Source organism: Xiphophorus hellerii, chromosome 19, assembly GCF_003331165.1.
Source record: "Xiphophorus hellerii strain 12219 chromosome 19, Xiphophorus_hellerii-4.1, whole genome shotgun sequence".
NCBI classification, from domain to species: domain Eukaryota; kingdom Metazoa; phylum Chordata; class Actinopteri; order Cyprinodontiformes; family Poeciliidae; genus Xiphophorus; species Xiphophorus hellerii.
In genome coordinates this window covers 24,162,715-24,182,451 of record NC_045690.1, presented here as the reverse complement: position 1 = coordinate 24,182,451, position 19,737 = coordinate 24,162,715, and the positions used below count along the sequence as shown (strand labels likewise).

The 19,737-nt window shown below is 40.5% G+C and overlaps 1 protein-coding gene across 4 annotated transcripts; it reads right to left on the bottom strand.

The window, feature by feature from the left end:
- Positions 1-2,529: 2,529 nt before the first annotated feature.
- Positions 2,530-19,341, bottom strand: jade1 (jade family PHD finger 1). Of its 4 annotated transcripts, none has more exons than XM_032547574.1 (11): positions 19,210-19,341; positions 16,370-16,452; positions 14,431-14,498; positions 11,483-11,640; positions 10,291-10,475; positions 8,774-8,985; positions 7,923-8,090; positions 7,671-7,787; positions 6,203-6,682; positions 4,593-4,710; positions 2,530-4,426 (listed from the first exon to the last, which is right to left on the bottom strand). In XM_032547574.1, exons 1-11 carry the CDS (start codon positions 19,296-19,298, stop codon positions 3,375-3,377), a joined length of 2,730 nt encoding a protein of 909 aa, XP_032403465.1. In that variant the 5' UTR covers positions 19,299-19,341; the 3' UTR covers positions 2,530-3,374. The 4 variants fall into 4 exon arrangements, with proteins under 4 accessions (XP_032403465.1, XP_032403467.1, XP_032403466.1 ...); XM_032547576.1 differs by having other exon boundaries at positions 19,190-19,212; XM_032547575.1 differs by lacking the exon at positions 19,210-19,341 and adding an exon at positions 16,897-17,091.
- Positions 19,342-19,737: the final 396 nt, after the last annotated feature.

The following is a 19,737-nucleotide window of genomic DNA, read 5'->3' as shown; positions in this document are numbered from 1 at the left end:
TTTTCATAGGTTATAGCGAAACTCTTCAGGTTCGGACCACAAGATTAGATCTGCTGGGATTTTTTTCTGTATTAAATCGGACATATTTCCCGGTTTTGTGTTTTGGAACGGTTCCGGTAACGGACTGAGTCTCGTTATTCCTGGAATTCCTGTCCAGTTGGTGCTCTGAGCCTTTCTGTCTTACTCCTTGTTACCTTCCGTCGCTCGTCAATCTGAACCTCTGGCCGTGCCGGATTCTTGCGCACCGTAAATCCAACGGCGTATTGGGCCCGTTGTAGATGGGCGGGGGGAAAAAACCCAGTACATTTCTGGCAAAAAAAATTAATATTATTCCCGTTTTTGGGGAAAAAGGGCAATTTTTGAGCTTGAAAAGTCAAATATTTACTAGGAAAAAAAAAAAAAACATCTCAAAAAATGTTCAAATTTCAGAAATTTTTGAGAAAAAAACTTGGACATTTGAGTTTGAAAGTCAAATATTTAAGTCTTTTGGAAACTTTCTAAAGATGAAAATCTTCAACTTTCCTCTAGAAAGCGTGAGGATTACTTTGATGAAAACTTTTTTTTTTGCAAACGTTTGACTTCAACTTCTAAAATGTACAAGTCTTTTTTTTTTTTTTTTCTCTCAAATTCCTGAGATGAATGTAGAAATTTGAGTTTTTATCTGGCAAATTTTTGTCTCTTCAAACTAAGAAATTTCTCATTTTTCTTGAAAATTAGAGTTTTGGCAGAAATGTAACCTTTTTTTTTTTTTCTTTTTCTGTCTACAATGGCCCCAACGTGCCGTCGTAGGTCAGAGCGTCTGAAAGTTTCCTTTGTTCGTTGGAGAGGATTCTGACTTTTTTTCCCCCAGAGCTGGTTGGAGCCTTCAGACCAGTTTCAGATCATTAAGTTTATCTTTATTTCACGTTTAATATCTCTCCAATACTTTTCAATCTTGCCAAGGTTTCTTTTTTATTTTTATTTTTTTACACACACACACAGTGCTTCCCAGATTTAAAAGGATGCCTTTTTGAATTAGCTGCGCCTATTTTGTCTTTAATTTATTTTTCACCCAATGAGGCGAACGGGGATTCATCCACTGGGGCAGCGCGTCCGTTTCTTCTCGGTTCCATCATGCATCCTAACCTTGTGTTGACTGAATGTAGTCCAGCCAGTTGTTTTTCTAATTTTTTTCCCCCCTCTATTATTATTATTTTAAATTTTTTTTTTGTAAGCACTGTAATTCCCTGTAGAGCTGAAGTGTCATGTGTGTAGACGTTTCATACTATAACTACTGTCATAGCAAACCAGAGACTAATATGTACATAATGTATAAGTGGTAATAGTGATTCATCTATTGTAAATATCATGCAATTTCTTGACCCTTTTTTTTATGCAGTGCTGAAACACTTGTGCAGGATCTGTTAGTGAGTCATGCAATAAAGTGATGGAACTATTCATCTTCTGCCTGGTTTATTTGATGCCTTTCATCCAGGAGTTTGGTTTTAGTCAAACAGGTCAGACGTTTAAATTAAGATGTAATTATATTATATGTACTTGAGCAGTTTGGTGAAAATTGAATAGTCATGGTGGCTTAAATACACTTTCACTGTGAAAATCTTATTTGACAAAAACATTTTCAAGCCTAAAAATGCTCAATTATTCAATAGAATAATAGCAAAGATATTGCTTTTAATCTGTTGTTGAGGTTATTGATTCTGCTCCGACATGTTAAGCACTGAAATGCTGTTTTAGCCTTGAATAGCTTTGGTGATAGGCTAACTGCTTTTAGCACAACTGGGACACAATCAGATCGGTTTTTGGAGCTACAACCAACACTGTTAAAAATGTTAATTTACATGAATATATTTACATATGACAATTAAACAAATCCATATTTGTGTGTGTCCCAGGGGGCCACCAGAAGCAGCTTGGTCCATCGCTGCTGTTTGCAGATGTTGCTTACTGGTTCCAGCTTGTGACTTTTGTAACAACAAAAAAATTGAATGGCGTTAAAATCGTATGTAATTATTTAATCTTAACACACTGAAGTCCCAGCCCTCAAATAAATAGTTGTGGGTGCACCGATTGCACATTACTGATCTTTTAAAAAGCCTAACCTTCCGATTCCCATTTTGGCCAATACCTATTTAATTTTTTTTTTGGTAGGATAAGGTAATTTTATTTATATAGCACATTTTCAGCAACAAGGCATTTCAAAGGTCCTTACATGAATTAACTTTTTTTTTTAAAAAGTCCTCCACAATTATAAACTAATAGGAGTTTCTCCAGATTTTCAGAGCTGCATAAAAATAAATGACCTGGTGGGCCAGCCTGTCAGTCCAACTCTCACCAGAGAGCAAACGAGGACAGTGGTTGATTTTCAGACCTTAGATAATATTGGTTAAACTCAGCTTCGCATGTAAAAATAAACCGATCATCGAACTCTCAAAATTAAGGAAGTCTGCACCAAACAATCAGTGCACCACCACATGAAGTTGTCTCAAAGTTCTGATTACCATCTCAATCTTTAGACAGTCATCACACACATTTGTTTTTTAAGAGTATTTTTTTATTTTCTCTTCAAAACAAGCCCCCCTCACAAGAACTCCTTTTGCATAACAGTAGTACAGCAGCGGCCGAGGGTACAAAATGCTTCTGTCATTATTTTTCAGTGTAAAAATATCTCTTCTCGTGCCCCCCCCCCCCCCAACCTGTGCCATCCTCTCGTAGTGCAAACGCTTCAAAATAAAAGTTAGGCACATGATGGATACGATCGCAGTTCAATTACACTTAAGTGCTGATGACGTGTAAAACATCATTCTTTGATTTCCTCTGTAGGTTCCCAGTTCATGCGGCGTGACGCCTGCAGTCTGGCGACACTAAATATTAAGAAAAAGGGGCGACTGGACTTCCTGGTTTTGGCTGTGAAGATTTGATGATTCCTGGTTAAAAGAAGGAAAAAAAACTGAAGACCTACAGAGTTCTACTGGCTGACAGGGTCAGGATTATATGCTGGAGCTGGACCGACAAGCGACTCAGTGGACTTCAATAATACTATGTTAAACACAAATGACATTGCAAGCTTATGGTCCCAAGCAACAATCACAACATCTTCCTAGTCGATGCGTTTGCTTGTATATATCTGAGCAAGCGATTTAAGTGGCAACTTGACAAGGTTCTACCTAAAAAAACAAAATAAAAAATAAACTAACTAGCTCAAAATAAAGTCAAATATTTCCCAGTTTTACATTATGGTACAAATAAAAAATAAATATCAGCTCTGTCTATTTTTTTTTCTTTTCCTTCCTCCATCTAGCCATTTTATGATTTCTAGACAAAATAAAGATACAAAAAGTGACTGTCATTCGTTTCTGATTAGCTCATGCGCTCCATCAGGATGCCAGCACGCCGCGGCGGATAATGTCAGAGCCGTAGCGACGCCCCAGCGACGAGTCGCCCCTCAGCTCGTGGGAGTGGCAGCGCTTGAGGCAGGGCTCCAGCTCGCTGTCGGCCGCCTTGGAGTCGGAGCTGTAGCCGTCGGCCTCCGGGCCCGACCGGAGCCGTGTTCTGGGGTACGGCGACTCCGGCGCGTTGGCGAGCGGTCTGAGCAGCGGGTTGCTCGGCTCCAGCTCTTCCCGCTCCCTCAGCGCGGCGCTCGGAGGCTTGTCGGCCCGCTTCGGGATCCGGAACTTCCCCCAGCCTTTCAGGTGTCCGGACGCGGAGCCGTTAGGGGCGTGGGAGCTGCCGTTGGCGGGTTTTCTGAGCCAGCTGTTGGCTTTGGAGGCGTCTGAAGCCGAGCTGGGTTTGAACTTAGTGTTGGGGGCCGCGTCCGGCGAAGCGCCGCTCCTTCTGGTCGTGGCATCGTCAAATAAATACTCGTCGGAGTCAGAGTTCCTGATGTCGACCAGCCGGATGGAGACGGTTTTATCCAGATGCTTGGAGCTGAACTTGTTCTTCAGCTGGCAGGGGACGCTCTCGGAAACGTCGCTCCTCCTCTTCCTCCCTCGTTCCTCCGGCTCTGGATCTTGCTTGTGGCTCCCCGGTACTTCATACTCTGGTCCCGGGGTTTCTCTTCTGGGGCCCTTCCTGCTCTCGGGCTTGTGCAACTTGACTGAGGCGTGTTCCTGAAGTACTTTCTGGAGCTTTAGGAAAGGCTTCTCCTTGCTCACTTCAAGCTGGTGGACTTTGGCATCGCCTTTGGACTCTGTGGCCGCAGCCTCTTGGATTTGGGAGTTTTTGCCATCTTTAATGTCCAGCAGGCTGCACGCATTGTCCTTCCTGTGAACGCTTGGCGAGTCCGACAGGCTTTTCCTCCTTTCCTGCTTTAGTGAACTCCGCTTGCTCTTCAGACCAGAGTTACTCCAGGAGGAGCCGGACTGGCTGCCGTCAGAGGAGAAGGAACCCAGAGAGAAGAGCCTCTCCAGGTCCTTAGCAGAGGGCTCACCTGGAATACAGAACCATGCCCAGCTTCAGTGTGACTGCCAGCTTTTATTAGTTAAATATTGTTTAGTTTTAGCTCAGTGGGAAGCACACAAACTGAATTCCACACATGTCCAGCTGACCAGCAGTCCTCTGTGCAGACTCTTGTGGATGGGTTGGAGAGGACTCACCGTTGAGCAGCTCGTGGTCCAGCAGGCGGACCTGCTGCTGGAATATCTGCTCCTGGACTTTACACAGCGAGCGCTTCATCTTCTCCCTCCGGGTCACCATGTAGGTCAGGTTACGCACCTACAGGGGGAGCAGCAACAGTCAGCGTTTCCACAGCACACACTCCCTCTTGTGAACGGACAGTACGGTCAGGTTAACACACTGTTAAAGCTGCAGGACTTGGCTTTTATAAAAAAAATATGTTGGTTTTTTTTGTGTTTGTTTTTACACATTTGTTTAAAAAAATGTCTAGCCAGTCCCAGTGCTACTATTGCCATCTGTAGAAATGAACGGCTCTGGACAAAAAAAACCAACAACCAATCAGAGCAAGGAGGAAGGTCTTAGCGCTATCAATCAAGATCATGTACAAGCTTTTCACACAAAAATGCTAAGGTGAATTAGCATGGCCACAGATGGTAGCAGATAAACAGTTTTCCTGGAACGGTTAGTTGCTTTTCTCACATCAGAACATTTAGCAAAGCGTACACAGGCATGATTGACAGCGTTAAGACCCGCCTTTAGTCATCTTTTGGGATCCCTGACTCGTTTTCTTTCAGAAATGATATTCTTGGTTGAATCAAAATAATGTTAAACCCAACATGAGCTTTTAGAGTTTATAGACCCTGGTCGGTGTGGACCAAGATGGATTTGGCAATTTCCAAGTTAATAAAGATACTAATGCTAACCATACTGATATAAGATGTTAGAGACTCCAACTCACACTGTGTAACGTCGCCCCTGTTCCCACTATAAATTACACTGGTCAATAGCCAAAACATTGTCAGCAATTTTTCATCTGTTTTAGGGTCACGTTGATGAGCTGAATCCAAAAATCTCATTGGTTTTGCTCAATCAGGTCAACTTTCTGAACTATGGAGCAACATGAGCATCAAAATGCAGGACTTGTTCTGACATCTGGACCAATGGGTGATGAGCAGGAGGAGAGATTCCATCAGGACAGAAAAGAGACGGAGAATTTTACACAACGGTGACATAATGTTCAATTTACAGGTACTTACCCTTAGTGTTTATTATTCAATTTATAGAAATCCAAGTTTGTAGCATTTAATTAATACACTCTGTTAGAAAACTTTTTTTTTTTTTGTCCTAAAACCGTTTTTTGGATGAGAAATATTAACGGAAACAAACTGATAATGTCACAAACATTTTATTTAGTCAGAAGATCAGATTGCTCTAAATGAACTTAGAATAAAAACCTGACCTGATTGAGAAAAATGGATGTCATTTTTGGATCCTGCAGTGCAAAAATAGTAATTCAGTTGAAAAAACAGACAAATTCCAAAAGAAACATAGTGAATGCTGAAATCTGACTGCTTCCTGTCTGGTGTAAATATTCTGTCAAGCAGAAAAGTTTTTCTTCTCTCTCTTCCCACTCTGGTGCTGCTGTCCCTCTTCAATCTAGTTTAGAACTCACAAGGAACACGTTGTGCTGAAAAGCTTGATTTATTCTGATTTATTTTCAGATGTTTCTGTGATACTTCCTCCTGTTCATAACCCCGCCCCTGCTGCCGGCCGCCCTGTGAGTCTTCGTCAGGGGCAAGCGGAGACCTACCCTCTCCAGGTCCTGCCTGAGGTGTGTGAAGAGCTGCAGGCGCCGCAGCAGCACCTCCTGCTCCCGCCGGGCCAGGCTCTCCTCCTCGTCCTTCTTGGGGGTGAGCAGCTGCTGGTTGAAGTTGGCTTTGCGTTTCAGCTTCCAGTACTGGTAGACAAAGTCCACCACCTCCGGCGCCACCTTCAGGCTGTTGGCCACCTCCTCCACGTCCACGAACTGGTAGAACTCCTCCTCCATCTCCTGCAGCTTCAGCTTGCGGAGGTTGACCCTCTTCTCCTGGTCGCTGTTCGCCCGGCCCTTGCGGTCCCGCGCGCCCTCCCTCCCCTCGTCCTCCGCCGGGTCGCCCTGGAAACCGGAGTGCTTGGGGCAGTACGACTTGAACTTCACCTCGTCGTCCTCCGTGAGGATGGTGTTCATTTCCAGGTTGGCGTGGAGGCCGCAGGTCACGTGGAAGGCGGTCCTGCAGTTTTTTGCGGAGCACTGGAGAGCAAATGACAACGAAACGGATTGATGCCGGAAACTGCATTCATTCTGCATTAAAGCCATTTACTCACTAGATAGATTGAATATTAAACAGATTCAAAACAGTAAAGCAGTTCAAGGTAGGGCTGAAACGATTAATCGGATGAATCGTGATTAATCGTTATTGAAATAATTGTCAACTAATTTAGGAATTGATAGTTAACTGGAGCACACAGACTCAAAAGAAAGGCTATTTGCTGAAAGAACAACACAGTCAGAGCAGTAACTAATCTAAAACTATACAATAAATAAATAAATGTACATATATATATATACACACACACTTTGCACTTAAAATAAAAACATTTGTCTGTATATACAGTTCAGACCAAATGTTTGGACACACAGTTGTGTCCAAACTTTTGGTCTGTATATATGTTCTACACAGAACTCCTTTTAGCTTCATCTGGTTCAAATTCTGTAAAATACAAAATCTCGCACTAAGATTCTTTTGCTATTCAGTTATTAATCGGTTAATCCAAAAAAATAATTCATAGATCAGCTACACACTGTACTGATTTTATGTCAAGCAGAAAGGGCAGAGGTGCTTTTTTTGTAGCTGCAGATGATCAAGAGTTTGCTAAAAAAAAAAAAAAGAAGCAATTTTAGACAACAGAATGTGTTTATTTTCTTACTTAAAAACCTAATTTGTTTATTCAGATCTTTAAAGTATTTCTAATATTGTATAAAAAAAAAGCTTAACTGAAAAATCTGCAGAACGGCGCAATGTTTTTGTTCGATTAATCGTCAGAATAATCGACAAAATAGTCGATTACTAAAATAATCGTCCCTAATTCAAGGCTTTAGTTCTTGTCATTTTGATGATTACGGTTCACAGATAACGAGTACGCAAAATTCAGTTTATGAGAAAATAAGAACATTACATAGTATGAATAAAAACGGCGGTCAGGCTGGCGGGGTCCGTGTTGGGGAAGGACAGGCCTACCTGGATGCAGGCTCCAGTCTTCTCCTTACACAGGCAGCAGATCAGAGCCCATCTGTTGCTGGGAATGTGGGACACATTGGTGATCGGCTCCATCTTCTCTGGATTCCCAATGCTCACCTGGAACACACAGATACACACAACCACACGCAAGCGCAAGTGTATGTGAATTTTAAAAAAAGGTACTAATTACAAAAAAAAAAAAAAGACGCCCCAGAATATTAACAGAATGAGTCGAATTGGCGGAGCTTTCACCTCTGGGATCCACAAAGCACAGCTGACATGAACCCACTTGGTTCCGCTGCGGGTCGGCTTCATGGCTCCGCCCTTCTTAGGACACACCTGGCACTTTGGGAGGATGCCGAGCGCACAGATCCGACACAGCCAGCTGCCTTTTGGGACTTTCTGGATGCCGTAGCACGCCTGGTCAGAAACACCAACCGGAAAACAGGGAGGAACTCAGAACACGCGCATGATTAAATCAAAATAAGAGGCAGAAGATTTTACTTTATTGTAATGTTCACCAAAACTGAAATAAAAGCTCCTCTGCGTGATTAAATAACTTCTCTAAAGTTGCTAAAAATGTGAAGCTTTGACCACGAATTCTTTTAGTACTGAGGTCGTATTTCAGATTCTGCTTTCTTTTCTAAACATGTCCAGATTTCTTGGGAACATAAAAAGCCTGTTAACAAATAAATGTACCAACATTTAAATACATCCAGACATAAAGCCAAAGTAGAGGCATGACGTTTCCTGTTTCATCCACGCCGTTGTTTTTTATTTTTAAGCAGTTATGAGGAATGATGGCAGGTTGTTGCTAGGTAACCACAGAGTGAGATAGCTGACCTTGCTTAGCTGGCCTAGAGATCGAGAGGCTAAAGCCTTTCCTAGGAAAGGCTAAAGCCTACGTCTCCCAGAATGCTGTGCGATACTGGATCCAGAGTTCAGTGACTATTCTATATATTGATTATTCTATCAGATGTATCATCTATTGATATTGATCATGTGTCTATTACAATATATATCATTAATAATCTATTGTCCAGCCCCAATATAAACCTTGAGGATGGACTCTGCTTTCAGTGGTTCCAGTGTTGACCTCTGACCTGGTGAACGCAGATGTTACACTTGTCGCAGAACACCATCTCGTTGTTGTCCTCTCCGTCCGGCGACTGACAAACGTCACACACCACGTCCTCGTCGTACTCGATGCCCAGCCCCTCCTCCGTCTCCATGGCGTGGGTCATGTTTTCGTGGCAGCAGTGCTCAAACTCCTCCATGACTCTCTCCATGGTGTTCTCGTCCAGCGGCGGCATGGCTGCAAACAGCGCCACACGCTGGTGATAATCGGCTACTCCTCGTCGTGTGTGCATCTTGGTTTTTATTGGATGTCAGGAGAGAAACGGAAACCCATCTAACAGATGGTGAGTTTCCAGCTGACGGACGGGAACAAGGTTCACCATCCATTATTGGAAAGCCTGGACTATAAACAAACCATTATCAGCCATTCTGCGATAACCTAAGATATGTATATTCACAAATCCCCATAAAAGTGCTGCGTGTGCATACGTTCATGTTTGTTTCTCGGTCATTTATCGACTTTGCCAAAAAGTCTGTAGCCGAAGAAAACTATATTTAAATCCCAGCATAAAATTGATCCTTTCTGTGGAAACGTTCAGATGTTCTCACAGCAGAAAAACAAAATGCAAATATAACAAGTTATTTTAGAATGCAAAAAAAATAAAAGTGAGCAGCTGCAGAGCAGGATCCACGCGATACTGAAATTTGCTACCAATACTGAAACTAATAACACCCAATGCCGTTTTTGATGCGGTGGAGACATTTTTTTTTTTGAAGGAACAGGATTCTTTATATTTTGAGCAAAAATATGATTAATTATGTAATATGACAACATTTTCAGTTGGTTATTTAGAGCAAAACCAATAAGTAGGGATCAAGTCAACCCTTGTTTGGAAAAATATGTTTTAAAGATATGTTGAAAAACAGTCAACAAGACAACACTTAATAAAAATATTAATATCATTTATAGACGTGTGTATTTTTGATCCATGCCTGCAGTGATTTTTATTATAACTACTTATCTCCAGTATGTTTTTCCATTAGTTAATTTACTATTTTTACTTGTAATTTCACTCATAAGGGACAAATGAAAACTCAATGCAGGCTAAAATTTATTGTTTTCAATCAGGCACGGATGTGGCGCAGTGAAAACCAGGGTTATTTTTTCAGCTGCATCAGCCGTCGGTATCTTTACAAACAGACGGAGATGTAATGGAGGTTTATTTTGCTGTTGACTGACATTTTCCTGTGATAATCGGTGCGGCAGCAGAGCGGAGAGCTATGTGGTTCAGGACTTCACCGATGGGAAGCGCATCTCGACAGGGGAGCTCAGACTGTCTCCGAAGCTAATGTTTAACTAGATGGCGATAGCTGACGTCATGCGGGAGGTTTTGCTCTGCTACAGATGCGTCAGCTTTACTGTTTGCTCAAATGTGAATCGGTCCGTTGGATCGGTTTCGGGCATCTTTGAGTAACTTTTTTTTGTTTTTCATATTATTGATCATACAGATTTCTGGACTGTTCTGTGGCGTCCGCAGCTCACCCATCCGTGCAAACTCCTCGTTGATGATTTGCAGCCAGGCCACGTCTTCTTCGTTCAGGTCGTAGCGGCACATCCCCTCCGCCAGCGTCCGGATGTCCACGTAGCCCAGCGCCTCCGTGCCCGACGTTCGGATCAGCTTCTTGGGCCTGATGAACATCACCTCCTTCCCCTTCTCCGCCAGAACTCTGCGCAACAAACAACAAGTTATCTACCAAAACGGAAAAGCGCGGAAAAACTACGTACACGCATGATATAGTAAATGTTAAACAAAACAAAAAAAAAACAGTTGAACTAGTTTTCTAATTCAAATTTGCTGAAAACACAATGGGATGAAAGTAGAGTGAGATTAAAAATAAAATCTGTTATTTTTTATGCCAACTGATGTTTTTGTTTTTCTTTGCTTGTTTTCTTGTCTAAAAAAAAGAAATCATAAATGACAGTAAATATTATCCAATAATTGCTTTCATTTCAGTTATCCCTTCAGTGAGTTGGACGGCGGAGTATTAGCGCCAAGCCACGAGAAACTTTGCTCAATTTCAAGAATATAGTGATTAAAAAAAAAACTTTTCAAAATTTCAAGAAAAAGTTCTTTTAATGAGAAGCGCTTGGACAGTTATCAGGATCTGATGCTGCCAACTCAGTTTGTGCTTCTTTGAAATAGACTCAGTTGTTTACAAAATTGTTTTTAAAGTTCTGCTACTCATAATAATTGGATGCTGATGTGTTAAAAGATGAAGTATTTCTGTTGATTATTATCTGTAAAACTTATACAAAAGTATAAGATGCTCAACATTCCTCATTTTAGTTGTTTGTTACTTTTCTCGTTGTAGTTCTCAGAAAATTACTGCTTCGTTCTCCTAATGTTATGATTTTATTCTCGTAATTAAAAAAATAAAACTCTTCACCTGGCCCAACACTGCGTTATACAGCTGGCCTGAACTCAAAGTCCAAATAACCAGAAGCTGTAAAACACGCTTGTCAAACAAGATGGCGGCCCTGGCCGTGCTGACATCACTTTTAAATATAGAAACCCAAGGAGAGCATAGGTAGGTGGGAAAAAAAAAATCTAGATTTTCCTAAAATTAAATCTTCAAAAACCAAAACTTTGGTAAACTGCTAAAATCGATTGATCGCCCAGCCCCAGATGGAAGATGACAGATAAACAGAGACTCCCAATCAGCAGTTTGCCTACCTGGTCACAGGCTGGGGAATGGACTGGGGGCTCACCGGGACCTGGACACCCTTCTCCCACTCCTGCCTCCACGGATCAGCCAAGACATAGTAATCCTCTGGATTCAGCTGGTACGAGTCGTGTAATTTCATGGCTGTGATGAAGTCTGTCCTAAAAACCTGCCAGACAGAAGGAGAGTTACCTCCTTGCATTTTAAAAACAGTTTCATCCAGCCCCGGCTTCCTCCTATAGACACATTACAACATGACATCACGCCTGCCAGATCTCAAAAAGCAGATCGCTGTCAATGATTACCGTTGGTTATGTTGTCAACATTACGCGGTGAATCTTAAATGTATGCGTGATAGATAAAAGAAAAATGTTGTCTGGAGGCATCACAGTTCATCGGTCCGGAAAAAGTTTTAATAAAATTAAAAGTAGGTCAGTTATGCTAGCTTGACTTTGACAATCTTAACATAAAGATGAGCTGCAGAATTCAGTGTGTTTTGGTACAGTTGAAAAAGAAAGAAAAAAGACATACTCTCTGACAGATCATCGGTTGAGCAGATGTTTAAATTAGTTAATTAACCGCCACTGTATTCAGACAATTACTTATTAATATTCGCAAAATAAACATCAAGCCTGAAAACATGAAACTGAAACACACTGAGTGTTATTTGTGTGGGAAATGTTTGCATGATTTTTTCGTGTTGAATCCTGATGGAACTTAATCTCTGATCTGTCAACCAACTGAGCTGTTGGCAGTCAGTTTCTATGGAAATGCATCTGTGTGTAGAATACAAGTTGCTCAGTTGTTCTTCTCTGGTTTTTCTGAGTTATTTTCAATTTGTGGTGGCGCACTGCACTAAATGAATAACACCTAAATGTCCAGGTTTCATTTTGTTAATAGAATTGTTCTACCGCAGCCATAGATGGAAAATAAATGAATAGTCTTTTTGCCCTCCAGCATTGTGCGCATGCATAAAATTTCCAGATGTAAACAATAACATGCAACGTGTCTATAGTCCTCTGAGGTGTGACTAGGTGAGCTGATTATAGTATTTAAAACTTGTTTATGTCTCCCAGTGCCACTCTGAGCAAACCTAAAGCCTCAAAACGGTTCAAAACTAAAGCCAAAGTGTTTGAATCCTGCGCTTTGTGGATTAACCAACCAGAACGCTGCAATGGGAGGAGCTATTGCTGTGCTTTAATCCAATTGGCTGTGGCTTGAAGGGAACTAACACTACAGACTGTAGAGCAGATAACAGGAGGAGTGTTTCCATGAGCGGGACTCTTCATCTGAAGTGAGTCCTGGTGGATGGCCAATAAAACCAGTGGAGCACAACAGAGTCTCATTTTACTGATGTTTCAATAAATGGCATTATCAAACACTCCCATTTTGTTGAGTTACAACCACATATGTGTGGATTATTTTGGACCTTATGATAGAATTACAGCAATAAGTTATTCAAGTGGTTTTTTTTTACTTGTATAGGTCAGCAGATCAGCCAGGTTATAAAATGTATATTGGTGCCTTTCACTGCATTGTGTCTGTCTACAGCAGCTCTGTCTGGTGGCTATTTGTTCGTTCTGCTTGCTAAATACTTTGAAGCTCAGTCACATTGGCTTTAGAGAATCTAGAGGGAATTTTTTAAAGCGTTAACAATGACTCAATAAGATATAAGTCACATGATTATACGTCATTCTAACACAGTGTATTGCAGGGGTTCCCAAACTTTTCCATGCTATCCATGCTAACAGCATTAGCTTTTGGGCGGAGCATTTATCGTATTGTTTATCAATTATTGTGATAAATTTCTCATGTTAAGAATTTTCATTTATTGTTGTCTTGATAAATTCCAATTAATGATAGAGAAAATAGCGAAAAGTAACACTTCTGGTAACACTCGTTTTTTTTTGTTTGATCTGTGAAACCTTTAAAAAAAACTTTATTCAATTTAATAACATGATTTTTAAAAAGTTTACTGTGATACAAATGACACTGTTTTTAAGTAAAAGGCGTCCTAAAGAAGCCTGATTTAAATGGGAAAGTTTTCCAAGAGCAGTATTTATGTTTGCAAAGCTATGCAGTCACAGGCATACAGTTACCTAAAAAAAAAAGAAGTAAGAAATAGTTTATCATTAATTTTATTGTTATCATTATCATTTATCACAAAAGGCACTGTGATAAGTCCATGTCGCCCACCTCTTTGAAAACAGACAATGCTAGACAATATGTAAAGAAACATCAACTTTTTAGAATGGTTTTTTCTCACTTTTATTCAGCATTCAGTAATTATTAATGAATAGTGTATGTTCTGATTTTAGCTGGCTATGAGTTTGTAGATATTTTTGCAGCAGAGTCCTCCGCAGCAGTCTGTTTGTCAGAAACTTGTTCATTTTGTGGTTGAGAAGCGAAGCAGCTTGATGAATCTGACTGATCAGAAAGATGAGCATGTCAAATAACATTTATAATCAGGATTTAAAAATAGATTATATTTTATCATAACAAATGACTTTTTAAAAAATTTTTTATTATTTCTGACATTTCTTTCTCATCTTTCCTCCAGCTTTCTGAATCCTCCCTGCTGGAACTTTGAAAAGCCCTGCTCTATTTTAAACCACGCTCCAGATGCATCTTCTCATCGACTCCTAGCAGCTTCCTGTGTAGCATGATGCTGTCATTACCATTTGTCACTCTGTGGATGGTGCGTTCAGGGGGGATAAGCAGTCCAAGTGTTGGTGCATTTAATTTCTATTTTGCTTTCGTCTAAGGAAAACAACTTCTTCCACGTTTGTTGTGCAAACACGACTTCAACAATGGTTTCTTTGGAAAGATTTCTCCACTTTTTCTGTAGATTTCAAGCGCTTATGCATTACTTTTGTTGGTTTATTCCATAAAATACAATGAAATGTATGTATGTGAAAAGGCCCTATTGGTTTGCTGTAATATGACCAAGCTGTCTTACCTCTGAGGGTTTCTGCCCGGTTCCCCTCCGGTGCTGCGATGAGTGCTGAGACCAGCAGGTAGAATTACCTGAAACATAACAAGGGTTTATGGGTTGGAGGTTTTTCTGCTTGGAAAGCATCTGGATTTCCTTCAGGACGGATCGAAGATGAGCCTTAGCGTCTGTTTGAGCAGCCAAAACACTTCAACTGAGATCTCTGTTGTCAATTTGATCTTAACAACACTGGTCTCTAAGTCTGAGCTTAAAAGACGTGAGAGCAAAGAAAGCACTCTGATCGGTTGCAAACTGTTTCAAATTATTCTGTATTCTCTGATAACAGAGGCAAATTGGATGCCCTAACACAGCTAACAATAGAATACTAATAGAAAAAAAAATCACAAGGTGTTGTTGAACTAATTCACTGAGGTCCTACTGGAGCCTGCCTGCCTGCCTGCCTGACCTGCCAGGATGTCTTTAAAGGTCCAAACACGTGTCCTGTTCCTAGTCTGTCTCCTGCGTCTCACGCGGACGTTGTGCCGTCGCTTTGTTTTTACCCATGTCCGTTTCTTGCCCCTCTTTCTCTTTCTTTTCCTACATCCTGAATACGGAGTACAGACTTACTCTGACAGAAACATGCAAACCAGTAAAGTGGGTCCAAGAGCAACAATGTAAAGGATACTTACGCCATTTCTGAAAGCTTAAGGAGAGGAAAACATGCACCAGCTGACAAATTCGGAATTACTGCAGCTCGTATGTGACTGTGGGTTCAGTAGAAATGTGTGTGTTCATGTGATGAGGCATGAGAGCAATACGGCATAATGGATTTTTTTTTGTGTGTGTGTGTGTGTGTGTGTGTAAATACCAGTTTCACATCGTTTACACAGAAAGCCCACAGGTGCTAAAATTATATAATCAATTATTTTACGGTTGTAACATTACATAGAAACGCATATGGAAGATGAGAGAACATGCATTAATCAATTTATTTCATGATGAATTAAAATGAGCTACATAATTTCCATCCTGATGATGAATATTTTTCGAAGGGCAATTATGTTTAATAGCCTATTTTATTTAAGGTTTCGGTTGTGTGTGGTTTTTAGTTCCTTTTTATTATTGTGCTTTATTTTTGTATGTTTAAAATGTCTTCTAGTTCTTTAATAAATTAAAGTTTATCAATCTTTGAGAGAGCAAACGTGCATCATTATATCACTATGTTACTCAAAACAACAATATTATTGCTTGTCGGAATAATTTCTGGAACAATTTATTGTCCAGCTAAATTTTTTTATTGTCACCGGCCTGGATAACAGTCACAGTTTCATGGATTAATATTTCAGCTAAAGAAAACTGAAAACCAAAGATGAAGCTGCACTTTAAGTAGTGAGACAAATTTAAACTCAGCATCAGCTAGAACATTAAGTACGGTTAAAATATTTATTTTTCTTTTGCAGATTTGCGCAATTGTGGAAGGGTAAAAAAAAACAAAACAGTAAGTTTTCTAACTATTTAAAGCTCTGCTTAAAAGCAAAACACTATAAAACATAAACCGCCTTACAAGTTAGTCATGGAGAACGTAACATCATTTTCATTGTGATAGCAGAAATGTATTTCATGCAAAAGAAAAGCTAATTAAAGCAGGAATAAATTAGCAAACATTCTGATTGAGCACATAATTAAATGTAACGCAACGCCTAATACTCTCTGCCTTAAACTGAGATTGATAAGAGGTAAAGTTTTAAAGATTTTTAAGACTCCAATTCTTGCTATGTAAGTGGTTTACTGTTGTAAACATGCTATTTTCACTTGCAGGAGAAGGAATAACTGCAAAGTACTAAATAAAATATATATATATTTGCACAAATGTACTTTTGAGTGAACAGCTGACACTGATGTGCAGGAGACAGCAGAACTGTTAGCAGCTCTGTTCAGGTGATTCAGAGGAGGCAGGTTTGCTTACTTCCATTATCCGAGTCATCGCTGCTGCTGGGGTGTCTGCTTCTCTTCATGGTCTTCTGTCTGTGGAGCTCCGGCATCAGGACTCTGCACACAAAACCCACCACGTCAAGCTACAACCACCACACAGAGGACACCAAACAACACTTTCAAAATCTGAAAAGACTAAAACCTGAAAAATAAAATAAATATTTAAATTAAACACTTAAGGAACAAATATTAGCAATGCAAAAGGGACCTCGGTACTGTTCGTACGCAATCGGTCAACTAGGCTCCACGTCTACGTTGGTTTTCAATGGATAGTAAGTGAGATTACGCAACATTGCGAGGCATCAAAATGTCAACAACAGGATGCTTCCAGAAGCCTGGCAGATGAGTCCCAGCAGCGCCAACGCCACCCCTCGGTACACAATCACACTTCTACTTACTGAAGGTAGACATGTTAACATAGGAACGTAAAGAGGGGCGACACTGAAAACAAGCATCACATGTTTCCTTGGAGATTACACGGCGTCACGAATGTTTACACACCGAGGTAACTTTCCACACGTTTCCCCGCGCGACATAAACAGCGCAGCGCCGCACTGGCTTATGAACCCAACGTAACGTCACATAGTCGGTAAAAAAAATAATTAAAAAAAAAAATCAGCATTGACTCATATGCCCCGAAAGGTGGAAAAATACCAGGGGGGGTTGCCCAGCGAGGAAAGGTGCTAACCCTAAATTAGCATGCTAGGCTAGGACACCGAAGCTAGCTCCGGTTTGTGTTACGCCCCTTCGTCCTGCACGCAGGCAGAACAACCGACGCTGAAGTTGGCCTCCGATTCGGAGACTCTGGTCTTCCCTGACGGGTCTAAACCGCTTCATTTAAAACCTCTAGATTAAAATCTGATTCGATACAGTTCAGAGTCTAAAACACCTAGGATGATCAAACGTGGACCATCATTACATGATCTAAAAATACAATTTGTGAAATCTGAAAACAGAGAGTCCATCTCAGATACAAACCGCCTGAGGAGATTCTCCCTGCCCACAGCCATCACCATCTGTATCTCTTTGAAGAACCTTGAATTAATTTGAGTTACAACAACAATTAGTTTCCCTTTGGGATCAATGAAATATTTTTGAATTTGCAGTGAAAAACTACACTACTTACAAACACCAAACCGGAGCAGAATTATTCTAAATTCTGCCACTCTCCATAAAATACAGCTTGTGATCTTTCAAACCTTCATTTAATGTGCAAAATTTAAAAAAGGCTCTTGTCGTTTGTTTGTTTGCCTGAGAACACATCGAGATGGCTTCATCTGAATTACACTGTTTACATTATAGACATGCTAACATATAATCTGCAACAAACTCAGATTAGAAATAAATAATCCACAAAATTTACAGATTCAATAAAATGTTTTGGGAAATTTATGAAGTCACATTTTAATTTGTCGAAATGTAAAACATTTTAATAAGCGTTTTTCTGTGGTTTCACAGGCTCATCAGCAACACTATGCTATTAATTACTCTATAAAAATTAAGTTAAAGATAAAATACAACTTTTGAGCAACCTTTATTTACAAAATGGAACCCTAACAAAAGTTTTTCAACATTTTAACCACCTTAAATTGGGTCCTGCTTAAAATTCAATTAATAATAATTAATTCTATAAAGTAGTGGCTGTGATTTGTGTTTTTATTATTCCGTTTGGGTAAACAGAAAAGGTGTGATTTTAAGGCATCTCAGCTCAGCCATTCACGAACATTGAAACCAAAAATGTTTTATAGCATCTGTCATTACCAACATCGGGATAGAATAACTAACCAGGAGGTCTAAGAGAAAATAGAAACAAACAGCACTCCAACATGACTAATTCCTTGTTTTCACAAATTGAATAAAGGTTATACGAGTTTGAACATTAACTATTCTGAGTATTTCAGGATAAACCCATCAGAATAATCCTTTAGTAAAGTGCAGCGTATGAAGATGCCAGTCGGATGCTAGCTTCAGTACTGTGATGGTGCCAACGTAAGTGGCAGCTACATGTAGTAAACATCTGCGTTCTACTCGGTATAACTTCATCTGGCATGAACATTTGTGAACATTAATACTATTATTGGGGTTACTTTTACGCCATCCACATTTGTTAGTTCTAACCGGAAAATAAATACTGTCGAATACCAGCTTGGTTGCTTTTTCCTACACCGTTATGCAACCTAAGGGCCCACCCACACCCGGTGCATCAAGTGGAAATATCTTTAGGCTTACTGTGTTTTTCTAATTAAGTGCGTACACCGCGAGTTAAACTGTATCACTATCTACATGCGACATACAACAAACCACTTCTAATTACGAACGTTTTCGAGAGTGAAAACAAAATTCATTTGGTGCTGCGTGTTAGCAACCGAAGCTAGCTCGTTAGCAGGAGGCTAACAAACGTCAGTTCCAACGCTGTTAGCAGCAAGCCACTGCCACTAGCATAGCTTCCACGGTGCCCCTCATTAAAAAACAGAAACAGCCTCCTATCCGTCAAAGGTTAGGGGTCAAACTTGCACTCAAACATGTTTCTCTGAAGTTAAAATGTGCGTATGAATTATGGGTATTCGCTAAAGTAAAGCCAGGGTTTCGCTATTTGTGTGGTTATAAAAGCGGGTTACAGTAAGGTGTGTTTATCGAAGATGAACTGGCTGAGGTTAATCTTTGGCGCCATTTTAAATGACGACGTCGCGTTTTCCTAGCGGACTGCTCATGCGACCATAACAGAAATACAAACTCTGCTAAATGCCCCGATATAAACATGTTTAACAAATGCACGCAGGTTGATATAGTTTACCAAAATAGCACGGTACGTACAGAACACGTCCGAGGGATGCAAGCCGGCGTTTGAGTTTGATGTGAAGCGCAGTTTTTGCCTTGAGTTCCGCTTGACCCGCATTCCACATACACAAACACAGAGCAGCGGCGCCCGGGGAGGAGGTTACCCGGCACGGGCTGCAGGAGCGCATGTTCACCGCAAGATGGCAGCAGAATCCCTTGAACCACTCAGTTATCCATCAGATTTGAGGATTAACTCTGGTACTCAACCCCTTCAATTTTAAACCCCGATTCGCTATGTGCCACAATTAAGTGTGGGTACACTTAATTTGAGCATTATTCTTTTATATGTGTGTATGACACTTATTTTTGCTGTCCTTATATGGCTAGCATCTCAATTAAAGGGAGAGACCACAAATCAAAAACACAAAAACCTCTCACACCGCCGTATGTACAGCCAGAATAACAGAACAGATGTTATTTTTAGTTCACATGATTGAAGATTTTCAGCACATTTCCAGAACTAGAAGTAATTCATGTTCATTTCAAATGATTTCATGAACTATG

Coding starts and splice junctions, on each gene's coding strand:
- jade1 (XM_032547574.1), bottom strand. CDS start 19,298: ATGTGGAATGCGGGTCAAGCGGAACTCAAGGCAAAAACTGCGCTTCAC. Junction 14,499..16,369: donor CGATGACTCGGATAATGGAA/GTAAGCAAACCT, acceptor GTTATGTTTCAG/GTAATTCTACCTGCTGGTCT. Junction 10,476..11,482: donor ATTCCCCAGCCTGTGACCAG/GTAGGCAAACTG, acceptor TTTGTTGCGCAG/AGTTCTGGCGGAGAAGGGGA.